The 17857-nt window shown below is 43.0% G+C and overlaps 1 protein-coding gene across 1 annotated transcript in view; it reads left to right on the forward strand.

The window, feature by feature from the left end:
* Positions 1 to 17857, forward strand: part of LOC128459122 (protein kinase C beta type) — a 58219-nt gene that overhangs the window by 22008 nt on the left and 18354 nt on the right. The window contains exons 4-8 of the mRNA XM_053444226.1: positions 6844 to 6955; positions 7279 to 7407; positions 12548 to 12704; positions 13364 to 13498; positions 14857 to 14953. Of these exons, the coding sequence (XP_053300201.1) occupies positions 6844 to 6955; positions 7279 to 7407; positions 12548 to 12704; positions 13364 to 13498; positions 14857 to 14953 (630 nt within the window). The remainder of the gene's footprint in view (positions 1 to 6843; positions 6956 to 7278; positions 7408 to 12547; positions 12705 to 13363; positions 13499 to 14856; positions 14954 to 17857) is intronic.

A 17857-nucleotide genomic window follows, 5' to 3' on the forward strand; every position in this document is an offset into this window, starting at 1 on the left:
GTAGAACTGAAGAGTCTCTACACTCATCTTATTCTTTGTCTGCCGACTTAAACAACTTTCTCAATTTGTATCTTTTCCTGCCCGACTGCTTCCTTCTTGTTTTCTCTCAAATAGCTTCTTTGGTGGGGTTTCTGGATCATCTTTTTTATTAGTGTGTCCTCCTCTTATATCTGCAGGTTGTTGGACAAGTTCTCAAACATGTTGTTTTGCATTGTTGGCAGCGGGAGTGTCTGCTTTATCGCCTACATGCTCAAACAAAACAAGGGCTGATAAAAGCGTCTGACAAATATTCTTCTTTTGAGTTGAATCTGGTAAAACAAACCGCAGGCGCATGTTTATCAATGTGAATAAGGTGGAAGTCATTAAAAAGAGAACTAAGATCTGGTTGATCAACAAAATTCTTTCCTTCGCTGCACTTTTGAACTTTCAGATGTTTTTTTGCTTTGATGAACATGAACCCTGTGACATGGAATTTCTTCACGGTTCCGCAGTCTGACTATTTCAGAACAATCTGTTTCTTCATCAGTCACTTCTGTTTCCTCTAAACTGCCCCCCCCCCCCCCATCCCACATTCAACTCTGCCCTCCCTGAATCTATCCTCTACTCTCTCTCTCTCTCTCTCTCTCTCTCTCTCTCTCTCTCTCTCTCTCTCTCTCTCTCTCTCTCTCTCTCTCTCTCTCTCTCTCTCTCTCTCTCTCTCTCTCTCTCCACCATCCCTCCCTACCTCCCTCCCTCCACATCCACCTCTTATCCTGTACATCCTCTATTTAAATGCCACTCCACCCAGGGGGGCTCTGCTCTTAATTACGGGGGCCTCACCACCCCCACCATGTCATCTCCTTAATGAGTTTGTGGCCTTACAGCCTTGGTTCCTGCACAGTGGGAATGTAGGCTGGCTCTGCTCCGAACGGGCTTCCCATTTAAATATAGGAGACCGGAAGACAGGTAGCCTCATCAAGATGGTTATACAAGAAATGAAAAGAAGAGGAGGAAGGTCTCAGTGCACAGGTTTATAACACCAGGGGTTTCAAAGTCATGTGAAGATGTAATATGTACATATCAAGGACAGAAATCCCATTGATACTCAGGACTAATCTCACGTATTTATATCTTTGCCTCTTTTGAAGAACAACCCATCCAGATTACATGTCTGTATTAGATCATAATGGCGCTCGGTCTTTGTCCTGGAACATTGTGGAACACCTGGATGAAGATTTGCTAATAGCGCTGTCAGGTTTGTCGGGTTCAGCTCCACACGTTGTTCTCTCCCACGCACGCCTGCACTGAAGTGGCTTTCTGAGCATGGAACGCGGAGAGCGATGCACTTCGAGCAGTCATCAGCTCCGAGTTCAGTTATTTTCAGCTCGATCATGCAACACATGCAGGGGCCAGGGACAGATTGGTGCCGCAGAATCACATATTATCAAAATCCTACCCCCCCCCCCACCCCTGGAGTATCATTTCACCTCTCAGCAGGGAGCTTCTTGGTTTGAGTCTCATGACTTGTGGGGGTTTTCACGTTCTCCCCGTGTCTCTGTGGGTTTTCTCCTGTTTCCTCTTTCAGTCCAAACACATTGAGATTGGGGTTAAGTTAACTGGAGACTCCAAACTGTCAGTCGGTGTGAGTGTGATGTTTGTGTCTGTGTGTTTGTGATATGGTGGCGACCTCGCCCAATGTCAGCTGTGATTGGCTCCAGCTCTGACCCCCCCCCCTGCAACCCGTGCAGGTATTGATGATAGGTGGATGGATTCTAATATAGAGACCAGATATTTAGAGACTCAAAGGATTCTTGGAGCCAATCGTGTCAATCTTAAAATAGAATCAGCAACAACACTGATTAAATAACTTAATTATTTTCTTTTGAAACGTTGCGGCTTCATTTGATGAATAAACCATTTCTGCTTTTGTTTCGCTTAATTACATTTTGTAGACCAAGTAATGAATTGCAATTTATTTAAAAGTGATAATAATTGACAAAGCAAGTAATTGTGACGATAAGAAGCAGACAAATTAATGATCTTGTAGTTGCACCCAAATGTCAGTATTTTGATATTGTAGATTATTACTATTTCATAACATGTGGAATATTACTTAATCCTATCATCAGTGCCATTACTTATTTTTAGTGCTACTTTAGTTTAGTATTAATTTAATTGATCACATATATTCTTATATCTATTAGGCAATGGTTCTGCTTTTACTCACACTTTACTTTCTTATTTTTCTCTTAATAATCAAATGGTTTGTTCTATTGTACGAGTAAGCCGGCACGAAATGTTCCTTCGGGATTGGTAAAGTCTATTTTATCGTACTCCTATGTGAGGATAAAATGTCATAGATGAAATAAGGTTTCTGATTTCTCTGTGGGTGAAGCAGCAGCAGAGGATAAGGTCAAACTTCAGAGGAGGGAGGAGGAGAACAGAAAGACATTTAACTTCTTTACAATCAGTAATATTGTGTAACCGTCTGTATAAATCAACCCACCACTCCCATTCCACCTCCCCCCTGCCCTCCCTCCCCCCCTCCTCTCTCTGTCAGCTGTGTATGTTTAAAAGAAGAAGTCAATTATAGATCTGGGTTAATAGAATGGGTTCCCTGTGGGAGAGGTCGAGGGATGAGATCCTCTAATGAAACCTACATTTCAGGCCCAGTGATGCTATAGAATCCACTGTGTGTTTGTGTGTCCAGTGTGTTTGTGCACCTGAAGCAGGATGGCACTGCTCCCAAAACTAAATTTAACAAATAATATTAAAAAGGGCAGTTTATTTATACATCAATGTCATGTATTTTAAATTTCAATTAAGGCTGCACGTCAAGGACTTTTTTCATTTTGGGGAATTATTCATTGAAAACAAATCAGACATCAGTAGATTTCTAGAATAAAGGCATAATATTCTGAGAATAAAGTCATACTTTAGGCTAAGTGTCTTTTTAGAGTGGAAATAACAGAAGCTCAGCCTGTTCCCTACGTTACAATGAGGGACGTGGAGCATCTTGATAAGTTAAGCTTCAGTAGAAGTTTCACAGCTGACACGGGTTATTCCTGCTGCTCACTTACATTTTTCTTATTTAACAACTTTATTCTTGTCATATTATGATTTGATGTTTTTCTCGAAATCTCCGGGTGGCCTTTTCTTCTCCGTTGTACGATTTTAAAAACCTGGTTTTCTTGTAATAAATGAAGAACGGCAGCTCATTCTTTCATAAAAGTAACATGGTCGGCCTGTATGTGTCTTTTTCCAGACAGAAGCAACAGAGCTTAACACGGAACATAAATATAGGCAAATAAAATATATATTAGTCAGGGAGGGAAGAAGGAGAGGAAGTCCTCTCAGGGTGTGAAGATGAAGTCACCGAAAAGTGTTGTGACCAGATGGTTAAAGAACCAAAACCACAAGGCAACCTTTGATGACATGGCGATCAGCATATGGAGGGAGGGAAGAAGGAGAGGGATTCCTCTCAGGGTGTGAAGAAGGAGTCGCCCTCTCTCTTCTTCACTCGGTTCTTTCCCCCTATTTTTATCGCTCTTTCATTTCTCTGTGCTCCTCTCCTTTATCCAAAAGTGATTGCCTCTGCATGGCTCCTTCAATCAACAAGAACCGCTTCAAACAGTCTCCGGCTCACAAACACTTAAACACTCCCAGAGGAGGGATTGTGAGCCTGAGGGGGATAAACACACAATGGCACCGCATTTGTTTTATTGATGAGGACAAAAAAAGCAGCAGCTGCAGTCTCTCCTGTAAGAAAGTGAGTGTGCAGTCTGTTATTGAATCAGTGTGGGAGGAGAACACTTTAAATATAACTGGGAAATAACGTTTGCTCGGTTTACTTTAAGGAAACACACTGACTTTTTATAACTTGAACGTGAAGGGTGTGATTCTGAGTTATCATCAGCATCCATTTTGTAGTCTGCAGATGTGCTGCTTGTATCACATCATCATCACATTAACTAAACATACATTTGAATCTTTCAATCTGTTATTGCTGAAGGTTGAGTCAGTGATAGAGTTTATCTGCCAGAAGGGTTTTAAGACTTTGATCCTCTAATTGTGGGAAAGGAGGAGGAATACAGGTTCTCTGCTTTTCTGCAACATGATTTTTATTGAAGCCTTTTATCTTTCACACTTGTGCTGTTTGGATGTTAAAGTGTGTGGAAATTAGACGATAGACAGTTTATAAAGATGGACGACAGGACTGCTTCCCAAAAGTGAAGCCAAAGCACCTCGATCGCCACCTGGTGGCTGCCTCCATGTTAGTGGACCAAACTGGAAAGCCTAAAGTACACAAATCACACAAATAAGTTAAAAAAAAAAAGGATTTCTGTGATTTACAGTAGTTCTTATCACACTGATGATTATATTATATGCATACATTTCACAGAAGCACACAAAATGTATCTACCTCATTTGCAATCATGTGTTTGTCATGTTTTGTTCGTAAAGAATTGTTCAAACGGGAGCAAAAATCCCTCTTTAAACTTAAAAGATATATTAATGTGACATTTGTCGTGATAATTATTGGTAAATGGTAAATATTCTGTATATTTATATATTGACATACACGCAAAGTGCCTTACAGTGTAGTTTTCCGTTCACTCTTTCACACACATTCACACAGTGCATCAATGGACGGCACTTTTTTCTATTTGGGGGGGGGGGGCATTCGGGGTTGAGCATCTTGCCCAAGGACACTCTGTCATGCAGATGTGGAAGACTGGGATGGAACTGCCGACCTTCAGGTTGGTGGACGACAGCTCTATCCATCAGCCACAGCCCCGCCCCAATCAGTATAGATTGATGTGAAAATGTTCCTTTTGATAAAAGCTTTGGTTATAGCCATAGAAATATTCAAATATGAGAACTGATGTTAAAAAGGGAAGGAAAATACAAACCATCCAGACGGAGGCGGTGGACTAGTGGCAGAAAAATTAGACTATGGGCAGAAAATCAGACTGGATGGACTCTCCCTACCCACTGTCTAAGTGCCCCTGAGCAAGGCACCTTACTCCCCCAACATCTGCTCCCCGGGCGCTGTGCATGGCTGCCTACTGCTCTGTGTGTCCTGCTGTGATCACCAGATGGGTCAAAAGCAGAGGACACATTTTTTGCCCCCATTTGCATAAGTGTGTCTGTGCATGTGTGTGGGATTAATAAATCTACTTATCTATCTACCACAACTGTCTGGTGGGGACTTGAGACACAGCAGTTTTCTGACGACTTGTTTCTGTGTGGCAGAAGAATGGAGTCTGCCTGTCACACAGTGTGATGAGCAACACAACGGCATGTGTGTGTCTTTGTGCGCGGGGACTTGACTGAAGACGTCGGCGTGGTAAATAATGGACAACAAGGTTTTAAACCACAACAAAAGACGAGCGGAGAGTGAGACAAAGCACGTTGACAAGAAAACAGTCACAACAGCGCTGACTAATGGGCACTCATTGTTCTGGCGTCATGTTTTCAGTTGAGACAACATGACATGCACAACGCAGGAGACTTAATGTACAACAGCATTCCTCTGCGTGTGGGCTCTCAGTGGGTGGAGTTAAAGAAAACAAGAGGGTGAGGGTTTGTGTGTCTGGGAAGTCGATTGGTTGGAAAACGGTTCAAACTGTACACACTGATTTTTATAGTGATGCAAGTTTTTTAGGATTAACTGTCAGACATTTTAAAACATAATTATTTTAAACCTTCAGGCCTATATGTGATACTTTTGAATTTGATTATATTTCTTGTGATTTGATCAATCAGCCTCCACAGAGAAGAGGAAGCAGTAACAGTCAAGGTTATTCTTCTCATTCAGTTTTTTCGTTCCTGATCGATCTTTGAGTTTTCAAGGCGAATGTATTTAATTATTAGTGTTTTCATCGGCCCTCCATTCTGCTTCTCATCGCCCGAGCTTCAGCAGCACAATGTTCCCTTGTTTTCAGAGGAGTGGAAAAAACGAGCAGGAGGCGGATCTGTCCTTGAAAAAGACGATAACCGGCAGAGAAACAAACAAACGCAGATGCAAACACACAATAATGCAAACACACGCACTCTTGTGCAAAGAAACCCACATGTTTACGCACAAGCAGTCGCAGGCACAGGCCCAACTTTTCAGACGTAACAAGCCAACACACACTTCAAAAGACCCAATGAGGAAGCTGGGTAGAATTCAGTTCAGTGGCCTTCTGAATTCAAAGTAATTTAGCAGGACAGGCAAGGAGGAGGAGGAGGAGGAGGAGAAGGAGAAGGAGAAGAAGAAGAAGAAATCAATCGGCTGACGCGTGAGGAAGTGGTTCCATCATAGCATCGTTGATTTGAGGAGATTAATAATCCCGTAAATAGCTGCGTGATTAATAACTGATGGATCCACTTGGCAGAAGCATCTTAACACCCACACTCGTGTTTCCCTGCTTCAACACAACCTGGAACATGGATCTCTCTCATGTGGTGTATTGGTTGTTCTCACCACCTGTTTGTGTGTGTCTGTTGTGTGTTGTGTGTGAGGATGAGCAGTCTCTTATTGGCCACACACATGTACAACCAATCGTGCATGTTGATGAAAGTCTTTGTCTAACCCTCACTCATACCACATCTTCAGTGGTACACACTTTAAGGTGTAAAAGGATAGCAGAGTCATTAACACTATGAAATATATTGGGTAGTTAGAAAGTGATGGAGATGAACGAGTGGTGGTGAAAAATGAACATGAAAAGGATAAAAGAAGAGTAAAACTGCCATTTATGTATTTTTTTTCAATCGACTGCTTTGTGTCTGATCTACAATCTCCATCTTTTTTCTCTCTCTCTCTCTCTCTCTCTCTCTCTCTCTCTCTCTCTCTCTCTCTCTCTTTCTCTCCAGGACCCGAGGGCGAAGCACAAGTTTAAGATCCACACCTACTCCAGCCCGACCTTCTGTGACCACTGTGGCTCTCTGCTCTACGGCCTCTTACATCAGGGCATGAGATGTGACCGTATGTTCCCTTAAGCTCACAGATACTTTTATAGTCTCATGTAGAGCAGAAGTAGACGTCACCTTATGTTAGTATTGACAGCCACACTACGTCAGGTGTAGCACAAAATAGACTGGATTCAGATCCAAGATTCAGAAACAAGGTCACTATCTTCTGTCAGGATTATTTTTACACCTAATGCTATCCTCAGTATGTTGATCTTCTTATATTGACGTTTTTTTGAAAATATATATAACGCTTCATAGTGCAATGTTAAGAGAATATTGTCAAAGAACAAACAACACCACAAATATACACAATAAATGTGTTTGTGTGTGTTCCAGATTGCATGATGAACATCCACAAGCGCTGTGTTGCCAATGTGCCGAGCCTGTGTGGGACAGACCACACTGAGAGGAGAGGTCGCATCCAGATCACCGCTGAGGTCAAGACTAATGTACTCACTGTTACCAGTAAGTATTACACACACACACACACACACACACACAGTCAACCAACACAAATACATTTACCTTGACGTTACTGTAGAATACTGGTTATATGTCTCCCTCTGCTGGTGAACATACAGATGTGACATGCGGATGCAACAGAAATTATGTGGAAGACATTTTTTTAATGATTACTGTTGGAAGATGATGGATGTGCACTGTGATTGCGAGTGCCTCTAAGTATTGAATGGTGTCGCTATGCAAGTGTGAAGCGTTGTGTTGCCCTGTCAGTCAAAATCCACTCGAGAAACAAAATGTTCATATTTATATACTAATGTTCACGCTGTTTTAAAAAGGGTTTAAATATTAAAGGGGAATCTTTTCTTTAACTGCGGCATGTTCACATTATCAATTCGAAACCAGTAGATTAATCTTTTCATTTTCATCGTTTTAAAACAAAGTGTTAGCAGGTTTTGATCCAGAGAAATTAATTTAAACAGACAAAATATCTGACCTGAACAAGTCTCCTTTCTGCATATCAATGTTAAAGATGCCCTCACATTTTTGCTGAAGAGTTAATTTACCTGACTGATGTTTTAATAGGCTGATAAATAGAAGACTTCACCACCCTGTTGCACTCTTGTAGGACCTTGTGTTACCTCTAGGTGGCAGCAGATATTCAAATTACTCTCACAATAACTCACAGCTACTGTTTTTCTTCAAACTGAACACATTATAATGTTTTGCAGAAATTGGACTTCATTGTTATTTGGGAAAAAAGCTTAAATGAGCTGAATTCAAACAAATATTTCTGACTACAAACTTCAAACATCTAATGATTAAATGACCCAAATCTGATCACACTTCCACGTGAGTGGTCGTTGTTTTGTTGATCCTTTCCTTCTATTCTACTTTAATGGGTGGGGGGTGGGGGGGTAACTGATCAGCAGTTGGAGATACGGATAGAATTTGAATGTATCATAAATGGCCACATGCGCGACTGTAGCAGTGGCGAACCTTCACTTCCTGTCAAAACATCTGCTTCCTGTGGCGAGGCAGATCGCAGCATGACTTTGCATTGGAATTAAACATTTCTGAACTTTGACCCACATCCCTCGCTTCATGCTTCCGTGACCTTAGGCTTACAAACCTGTTTGGAGAGTCTCAAAGAAGCTCTGAACAATTATTCATGTGTTATGTACAGAAATAAAATGTAGTAAATTAATCTTTCCCTTGCTGGACTTACATTTTTTTATCAAGATAATTAGAATCCTGACTGTATCAGTGTGGAAATTCCTCCGGGACTTGACAGTCTTCACCACGAAATATGGCTTAAATAGAATTTAAATAATATCTTAAAAGAAAATACACAGTATAAACATTAAATGTGCCCGTGTCTTCCCTTTTTAAATTATTTCCTCCTGCATTATCTCTTGTGTGGATTCATCCACCATTTTTTTTTTTGTGCTGCTCTGCTCTCTCCTCTCTCCTCCTGGTTCCCACGCTCACAGATTGATCATTAGTGGGGATTTTCTGTGGGAGATGATAAGACAGCAGACTGCTAGGGCAGCAGTAAAGGCTGCACAATAGAGCAACATCAAATACAAGGGAATACATTAGGATAGAGCTAAATTGTAAACCAGCTATCTTATCTTTTACATTTCACCTTTATGCATCTATTAGTCGTCTTAGAATATAAAATGTTACACCTATGTTTGTAATATTATTTCTGCAGATGAAACAATGTTTGAGTTTTGCTCCTTTGTCCAGCCGCTGAGGATTAAAAATCATCTCATATAACTTGTGGTTGCAGATCATAGTCAAGCAAATAAGAAGCACAAGTGGTGCAGTACTCAATCGTGTCGACAGGGGTCAGTGTGCTGCCACGAGCGGCCTGCTCCCTCATTGCAGAGAGTTTAAAAAAAAGAAAGAAAATGCACCACCACAGAGAAAACGAATCGTAGAAGCACCAGGAATTATTCCACAGCTTAACAGGGCTGGAGGAAATGGCTGCTGCGCCGAACAATGCATCTGCACTGTGGACTCTCGGACGCAGATTCAATCCAAGCGATCGACATGGGTGTGAAGTGTCACTTCCATCGATCAGCTGTGTGCCCCCTGTGAGCCCCCCCTCAAAGCTCAGGGTCAGTGGCACAGCAGACGATCAGCATCTCTCTCAAGGACACTCCAACCGGGGAGGATGTGCGACTGGGGCTTTGAGAGCTGCCCCCCCCCCCCACACACACACTTTCCCTTGGAACTGCCCAAGTCAATAATATTGACTCGGGGAGTGTCGGCTCACAAAGTTACAATCACGTGCCGTCAATCTTCCTAAAGAACATGAACACATGTGAGAAATATCCGTTGCATTAGTTTGCATTACGTGGGAAATTTGGACTTGTTGAGTAAATCCGTGTTTCTGTGAATTCGCCGGCCCTCAGGATCAGAGTCGTCCTGTTTTCAGACACTTGCACGTGTTCCTGTCTCAGACGTGGACTCTTCAACACCAGCTTTGCTCTCAGCTGAGTTTTCTCACATTCCCGCTGCCTGGAAACCCTCGAACACGGGCGTCACACTGGTCCTCCGACCTGTGCAGATTATTCAGGCTCTTTCTTTACTCAATATATTCACAACATGGCAGGAAGATCCCCCCCCCTGCCCCCCCCCCGTCCCCCGCCCATCCCCTCAGCAGAAAAGCACTGAGCGACTGCTGCACAGGAATCAGAAGAGGCCTCGGGTCATGCCGAAAGAACAAACAGCAGATGTTGGACTTGTCATTTCAAGTCGGCGTGTGAACCGAATGCACAATGTGTCCTCGGTGGATCCGCCACGGCTCTGATCAGCATCATCCACCGCTCATCTTCTTTGGTGTCGGGGGGGGGTGATGATCTATTTCATTTGGCAGACTTTCGTGCTATTCCAGTGCTTTATGTTTATTGTGTTCAAGGCTCAAATTACACACACACACACGTAGATGGTTTCAAAGAAAGGTCGCTAAATGTCCCCGGTACATTAATTCCCTGAGTTATTCCCTGGGAAGACGGAGGAAATGTTGAAAAACTCAATGTTACCTCTGCCAAGGCCCAACAGTCCCCTTATGACACTGCTTTTATATTCTCTGGATCCAGATCTTTATTTGGATCTGAACCAAATTGCCCACACTCAGAAGCTCCAGTTTTTTTTTTTATCAATATCTATGAATTATTCCCTGGGAAAACAAGTGGAAAATGTCCCCAAATAAAACTTCTCACAATATTAAAGCAAATAAATTCCTGGACCTGCCTGCAGATCCACATCAGAACCATAATGGTTTCTTCCCTGACTCGTATTAACTTATCCTTCTACCAACTTACACAGAGATTGTTGTGAGTCATTTTTGTGTAATCGCTCGTACAAACCAACAAACGAAACCAGTTCACCAAGAGGACTCATCCGACAGAGGAAGTAGAAGTTGGACGAAACATTAGAATCCGTCTCCGCCTCCAGGGAGGCTGCTTCACATGGGAGAAGGTGCACTGCCAACACCCACGCCGCTGTGTGCACATCCAGTATTCTGCTGTTACTGCACTCTTATCTCCACTCGCCCTCCCTGTAGACACCAATACACGCATTACCCCCCCCCCTCTCTCTCTCTCTCAAACACACACACACACACACACACACACACACACACACACACACACACACACACACACACACACACACACATATACCCAGACCCACACATGCTCATGTTTTATGCAATCACACATGCATACGCAGTCACATGCATGCGACACACCTCTACATGCAGATGGATTTGCTCGCTTTCGTTTCACTCACAAACTCCGACACACACAAAAAAAACACGCACTTTTGTATTTACTGTAATTGTCCTTCGAGACCGTTTGACATGCTACCCTCTTTATAGCTCTGCTCAACCAGCATTTGATGGTCACTTTAACAGGCATCATCTAATATTTATTGACCTGCTCCGCGGCGGGCTTAATGTCGGCCATTAGGTCGGTGCTGTGGTTAACTTCTCCGAGAGCTTAGCGTGGCCGAGTGTTTTCAGCTGCATGAGAAAAACCGCTTCTCGCTGACATCTCGAGCTGTTCTCTCGCTGCCGAGCTCTCATTTCACTGCTTGTTTTATAAAAAAAGAGGGTGTTGCAGGCTCCACAGTGCACTAAGAGCTGTGTGTGTGAGTGTGAGTGTGAGTTTCAGTTACAGATAAAACATCGCAGGCATAGACGGCCTTTCAGGTGAACTCAGGTGCACTGTGGTGGCAATAAAGAGCAGCCTCAGTATTACACCACACTTAAACGTGACATTTTACATCTGCAGAATCTATCTCGTGCCTCGCATAAGGTAGAGGGTTGCCGGTTCGGATCCTAGCTTTTTGTGGAGACCTGTGTTGTGTTGAGTTGCGTTGCATGTTTCTCCAGCTTCCTTCCCACAGATCCAGGTCAGGTTAATTGGAGAATCTAACTTGATGTGTGGACAACATGGCAGCTCCCTGTATGTGAAGCCCTGCCTCCTCCATGCTAAATGCATTTAAGGCCGCTCTTATAACACTGAGATTTGTTCAAGTGGCGGCGCGGCTCCATCCCCCACACGCTACTGTGCAGACTCTGGTTCTAAACGCACAATATCCGTCTGTGTGTGTGTGTTTGTGTGTGTGTGTGTGTGTGTGCGAGCATCCTCCCTGCTCCTGGTAATTGGATGTGACCTCACAACTTGACCAGCAACATTAACTGAACACACGCACACACTTATTAATATACACTAAAAACCCATTTGGGGATTTTACCGTCTGGAATACAATTACAGCCCAATAATAGAAAGCCACAAAATACGGATTAGAGTTAGAGGTGACAACCTTCATCCGTCTGCATGGTCATTACCGACCAATCTGGCGAACCCCGTGACTTTAACCCCTCCTCTGTGGTCGAGCGGGTCGTCTGTAAATTGAAATGGCGGTGGTTCGATGTGTATTTATGTAGAAGGGCTGTGTGTATGTGTGTGTGAAGGGGTGAATGTGTCACTTTGAGTGGTTAACACTAGAGTAGGATGCTAGAAATACATTCAATTTAACATTTACCCACAAATCAAGGGTTGATGACATGTTTGTGTGACGTGAAATGAAACCTGTTCTCATATCTCTCTTCTCCCCCTCCCTCCAGTCCAAGAGGCGAGGAATCTGGTTCCCATGGACCCCAACGGTCTCTCGGACCCCTACGTGAAGCTCAAACTGATTCCAGACCCCCGCAGCGAGAGCAAACAGAAGACCAAGACCATCAAGTGCTGCCTGAACCCCACCTGGAATGAGACCTTTAAATTGTAAGGCTCCATTACACCACGTTTGGTGGTTTCTCATTTCATTTATTTTTCTGTCTCTCTTTGCCTTTTTTCCCCCTCGCCTCTCCTTCCCTCTGTCTCGGCCCATTTTATCTGTCTCCTCTTTCATCTCTCTCACTTGCTCGGTGCAGTGTTTTAAGAGCATCACATTATGCTCATCTTTCCAACCATGTGTAACCGCTGGCACTCAGATTAAAACATCTGGCTCCTTATATTTATAAAAAACTTGCTTTCGGCGTTGGCTCCTCCACTTGGCTCCAATTATTTTCTTAATAAGCCACATCGCAGTTTGCGTGTGAGAGGACAGAGATTTGCATTTTCAGGCATCTGTGTGCAGATGCTCGGTTTGAGAGGCATTTTGTGCTGCCATCTAATAAATAAATAATAAACTCTAGATGTACACAGGCTAGACAGCTACTCCAGAAGATCTTGTGTTTGAGAAATAAAGTGAAAGTGATTACCAGAGAAATGTTACTAGGCACTTTTCAGAGTCCACAAAATGTTATAGGATATAAAATATGCAGTCCGGCTCTTCTCATGGGGCTATAAAGTTAAAAAGCTTTTAATATGAAAATTTCAAAATATTTTAAAAATGCCTTTGGCCAACGTCCAATCATGTATTGTCCTCGTTTGTCCCGCAGCCACCTGAAGGAGTACGATAAGGACCGCCGTCTGTCGGTGGAGATATGGGACTGGGACCTGACCAGTCGCAACGACTTCATGGGATCGCTGTCCTTCGGCATCTCGGAGCTCCAGAAGCTAGGAGTGGATGGATGGTGAGATTAAAGAAGGGATGAATGGAGGATCGGGGGAGGGGGGACAGATGTGAGGCGAACAGGTAGAGGAGGAGGGAGAGTGAAGGTGACCTTGTTCATTACTGCGCTGCTGGAGAAATACTTTAGTTGGAGCTCCCTCCTCTTGTCATTCTGGTGATACTCGGTGCCAGAGCATCTCTACCCCATCTCTTTATCTCTGCGTCTATATCTCTCCACTACCCTCCCTCCCCGCTCTCTCTCCAACTCGCTCTCTGTATCTCTCTATCTCCCTCTCTTTTCCGCTGACGCTGCCCTGTCAGGGATTTTAATGAGGTGCCAGCGTTTGAGGTGGAATGGTGGAGGTGGAGAGATGGCATTAAAACCCTGATATTCAGAGAACCTGTGTGTGTGTGTGTGTGTGTGTGTTTTGCTTTACTCCATCGACACGTGTGCATCTTTAAAAACCTCACACCTCCTGGCACCGGGAGCCAAAGGGAGGAGGATTCTCAGTGAGTTCTGTATGTATCTGTAGGTGATTGTCCTGTGTGGGAGGTATTTGTGTTAAAGAAGTAATTCATGCCCATAATTGCTCTTTAGTTAAAAAAAAGAAGACGTTAAGTGTTTATTGCAAAATGAGGTTCATTCATCTCGACAGCCTGCAGAAGATCGTTAGCTGAAAACTACTTTAGCTGCAACCTGTTTGCAGTTTGATTCCTTCAGATGTTCCCACTGTGCAAAGGCTCCTGAAACAAGTGGCTAAAATCACTACTTCCTGTTTAACAATGGATCACCTGGCTACGTATTGGCTGAGCAGTATATGTGAGCTGCTTGGTCAGATTTATTACTCAGCACATCCAGGAAGTCGTTTCCTCTGAGGAAAAAATAACAAAAAGATGAATTAAGGTCTTAAACTTTCTCGCTAATAAACTATTGCTATTTCAAGGTAAACTCAGGATTCTGGAATCACACAAAAATAGGTCCCGCTTTGAATTTGGTGAGAAGATGGAAAAATCGTTTATCAAAAGGTAAAAAATATGAGATCTGTGAAACTAAAGCATTAAAACCCAGCAAAGTGTTGTTTCTATGAATATCTTAGTTTTGCCGTGAGCTATAAAGAGGTTGTGCTATAAGTTTGTAATCGGGCCAATAAGGAAAATTGCTCAGTTGATTGTGTGAAATGATGATGAGGCTGTCGGCCCGTCTCTGTCTGCATCACCATGAAGGAGAGTGAATTACTAAATTATCAGCTGATTATTCCTCCAGACTTCAGATCACTTTGCCCTACCTGTCAGCGGCCGCTCGGCTAATGGCCGCAGTTAAACGCTGAAATTGTGCAAATGAATTGGGAATTGATTTGACTGGAAATATTCTCTCCTCAGGTTCAAGCTGCTCTCCCAGGAAGAGGGCGAGTACTTCAACGTCCCCGTGCCTCCGGAGGGGGAGGAGGGCAACGAGGAGCTCCGCCAGAAATTCGAGGTGTGTGTGTAACGGTAGTGTGTGTGTGTGTAACGGTAGTGTGTGTGTGTGTCGGTATGGCTGGCTTGTGAATGTGTGTGTGGGCACAGTGCATCTTTGTGTGTCTGAGTGAGAGCCTCTCTGGGAGAGCTGTTAGCAGTTGGCAGACGCACTTATAGTGCCATCCGGTCTGGCACACTGCGGGTCCAGACGTGTGTGTGTGTGTGTGTGTGCACGTGTGTGTGTGTGTGTCTGTGTGTGGCTGACCAGTAAGCCCAGTCGTTAACACATTTTGCAAAGGAATGGTAAATCCTGCTTTGCACTGTTGCTCTTTCTTCTTTTCCTCTTCATCATCACAGGCTCGTTTTCTGATGTGTTGATCACAGAGTTAAGTGAAAGTGTTCCGAGTCGGTTTATCTCTCATTTCCTCACCGGCCTCAGCTTCTGCTCCAGATGTGTTTTACGATCTGGCTTCAGAAGCAAAACTGAACCATTTCTCCCAGATAGTCGGATGAGTGAGATCGATGCTATAGCTCGAGTCTGTATAGCAAATAGGGAGCGGCCAGTTAGCTTAGCTTAGCATAAGAAACATCTCACCTGGCTTAGTCCAGCGCACAAACACATTTAATCCTTCATGTCGCCATAAAGGTGAAATGAAACTGTGTATATAATACGACACTGTCATTTTTACTTTACACAAGAAATTGACATGTGCTATGGAGCTTTAAAGTTGCTGGAATTAGGATTTTTGTTACTTTTGGAAACTTTCATCATGATATTCAGACTCTTAAATAAACACACTGACTGGATGTGGAGGTTTTATGGTTCTTCTATCCTTCACCTCCTCCCTCTCCTCATTCTGTTTCCTCGTCCTCTCTCCTTCAGTTATCGGTTCTGTCCTCCTTCACCTTCAGTGCTCCCCCTGTGTGTTTCTTTCTCTTTGTCTGTTTTCTCTTCCCCTCCATCTCTTCAAGGTCACAGGCCTCAGACGTATACTGAGACACATTCTCGGGGGTGGCTGGATATCTCACACACACAAAGACACACAGACAGACACACACACACACACACAGGCTTGAGGGGGAACATCCAGGGTGAAGCTCAGAGAGAAAGACAGACACAGGGACGGGCAGAGAGAGATTTCACTTTGGTAACATGACCTGTACGCCTCCTTTCATCCTATCCAGAATCACACACACACACACACACACACACACATATAAGACAGTCACAGCAATAAATTATGCATGTCATGGGTGTACACACACACACATACACACACACACATTGGCATTCACACTCAAAATGTTATTCAGGGGAAGTTAAGGAGCAGAAGACCAATGTCTATAAAGTGGTTATTCTTCTCTGGAGCTGTGACACAACCAGTGGTCGATTATGTGCATTGACTTAAGTGTAGTTTGCAAGATCTTGTACTTAATACACACATTAGACTATTTTGTACTTGTACTATATTTTTCTTACAGCTGTAGTCTGTATTTACTTAGCAAATTAAGATTTTACAAATGAAACCTGTTGAGCTGTAGCATGAGTGTAAGGGATATATTGTTGGTATTGTAAAATAGTTACAATTACCATAGCAAAAAACTTAAATTTACATTTAATACCAACCAGCAGGATGCACATTGACCACCTTAACATGCACTCTCTTGATTGGCCGAGAGACGGGCGCTTACTGGTCTGACTCTGCTAACACGTACTGGTCAGGGTCTCTCCAATTCAAACATACATATTGATGTTTTCATTCACACCTTTTTCTTCTTCGGCCCCTCACCTTCTTTCTTGGTTATATCCACTTTCCTTCCTTAACTCTGTTTCTCTATTTTCTTTTTAATGCAGGTTGTGAATTAAAGGAGCACAAGTGCATTAGCTAATGTTTGTGTGTGTGTGTTAGTGTGTGTGTTTGTGTGCGATGTCACCAGAGATGGAGACAGATTGAGCCTTTTATCCGTAGATGAGTCGAAAGCCGTATGGTTGCATCACGCATACACAACACACGGCTCACAACAAACAGTCCAGGGAGCAGCAGAGTAGTTTGATGCTTCATTCTGTCAATTTCCAAGGCAGAGGGAGAAATTACTGCAGCTGCACAGGACAGAGGGAGAGCTGTGTGGATTAGCAATTTAAGATAAGATTGGATAAGATAAGATGTATTCATCACGTACGTCTGTTCCTGAGTGCGCAGGCACTCTGTTAAATATCTTAAGATCCTTTTTTAAATTGTAGCACGGCTTAACAAAGTGGAAAATAAGATTATAATAGAAGTTTCTTATGTCAGAGACAGGACAAGGTCGAGGCAGAGGCGGATAAATTGAGAGTGACAGAGATGAATAAATGGAGAGTCAAGAGACACAGGCCAAAATTTATAAAGATGAAATAGAAATGAATTATTTTAGAGGAAGAGATGGTACAAATTTTTGCGGAGTGAGTGGGAGAGAGTGGTTGAAGGACCGAAACAAGGGAAGTGGTGACAGTTATGAGTGAACAGTGAGCGGCAGACTCACAGGGAGGCTACATTTATTATGGAAAGCGTGAACTGGGGAGTAAAGAGCCTGTACAGAATAAATTAGGGAAAAAAGGTATAAAAAGTTTTTTCAATTAACATATAAGTCTCTTCCACTTCTGGAGTAACAAAAATGTTTTGTTTGTGCTTTTAGAAGTTTTGGAAATGAGACGTCACAGGCAATAGTTGAGTGTTTGATTTTAAGAAACGTAAATCTTGGTTTTGAACTATTGACTGTATCCTCTAAGGCTTAACTGTCATAAATCCCACTGTGTGTGTAACTTTTCACTTTATAATTTATACATTTTTACAAACTATTAAATGTGTTTTGTGTTTTTCCAACAAAAACATGCATTAAGATAATTAGGAGCATGTATTTCAGTATTTCTCATAAAGAGCCATTC

Source organism: Pleuronectes platessa, chromosome 16 (genome assembly GCF_947347685.1).
Source record: "Pleuronectes platessa chromosome 16, fPlePla1.1, whole genome shotgun sequence".
NCBI classification, from domain to species: Eukaryota; Metazoa; Chordata; class Actinopteri; order Pleuronectiformes; family Pleuronectidae; genus Pleuronectes; species Pleuronectes platessa.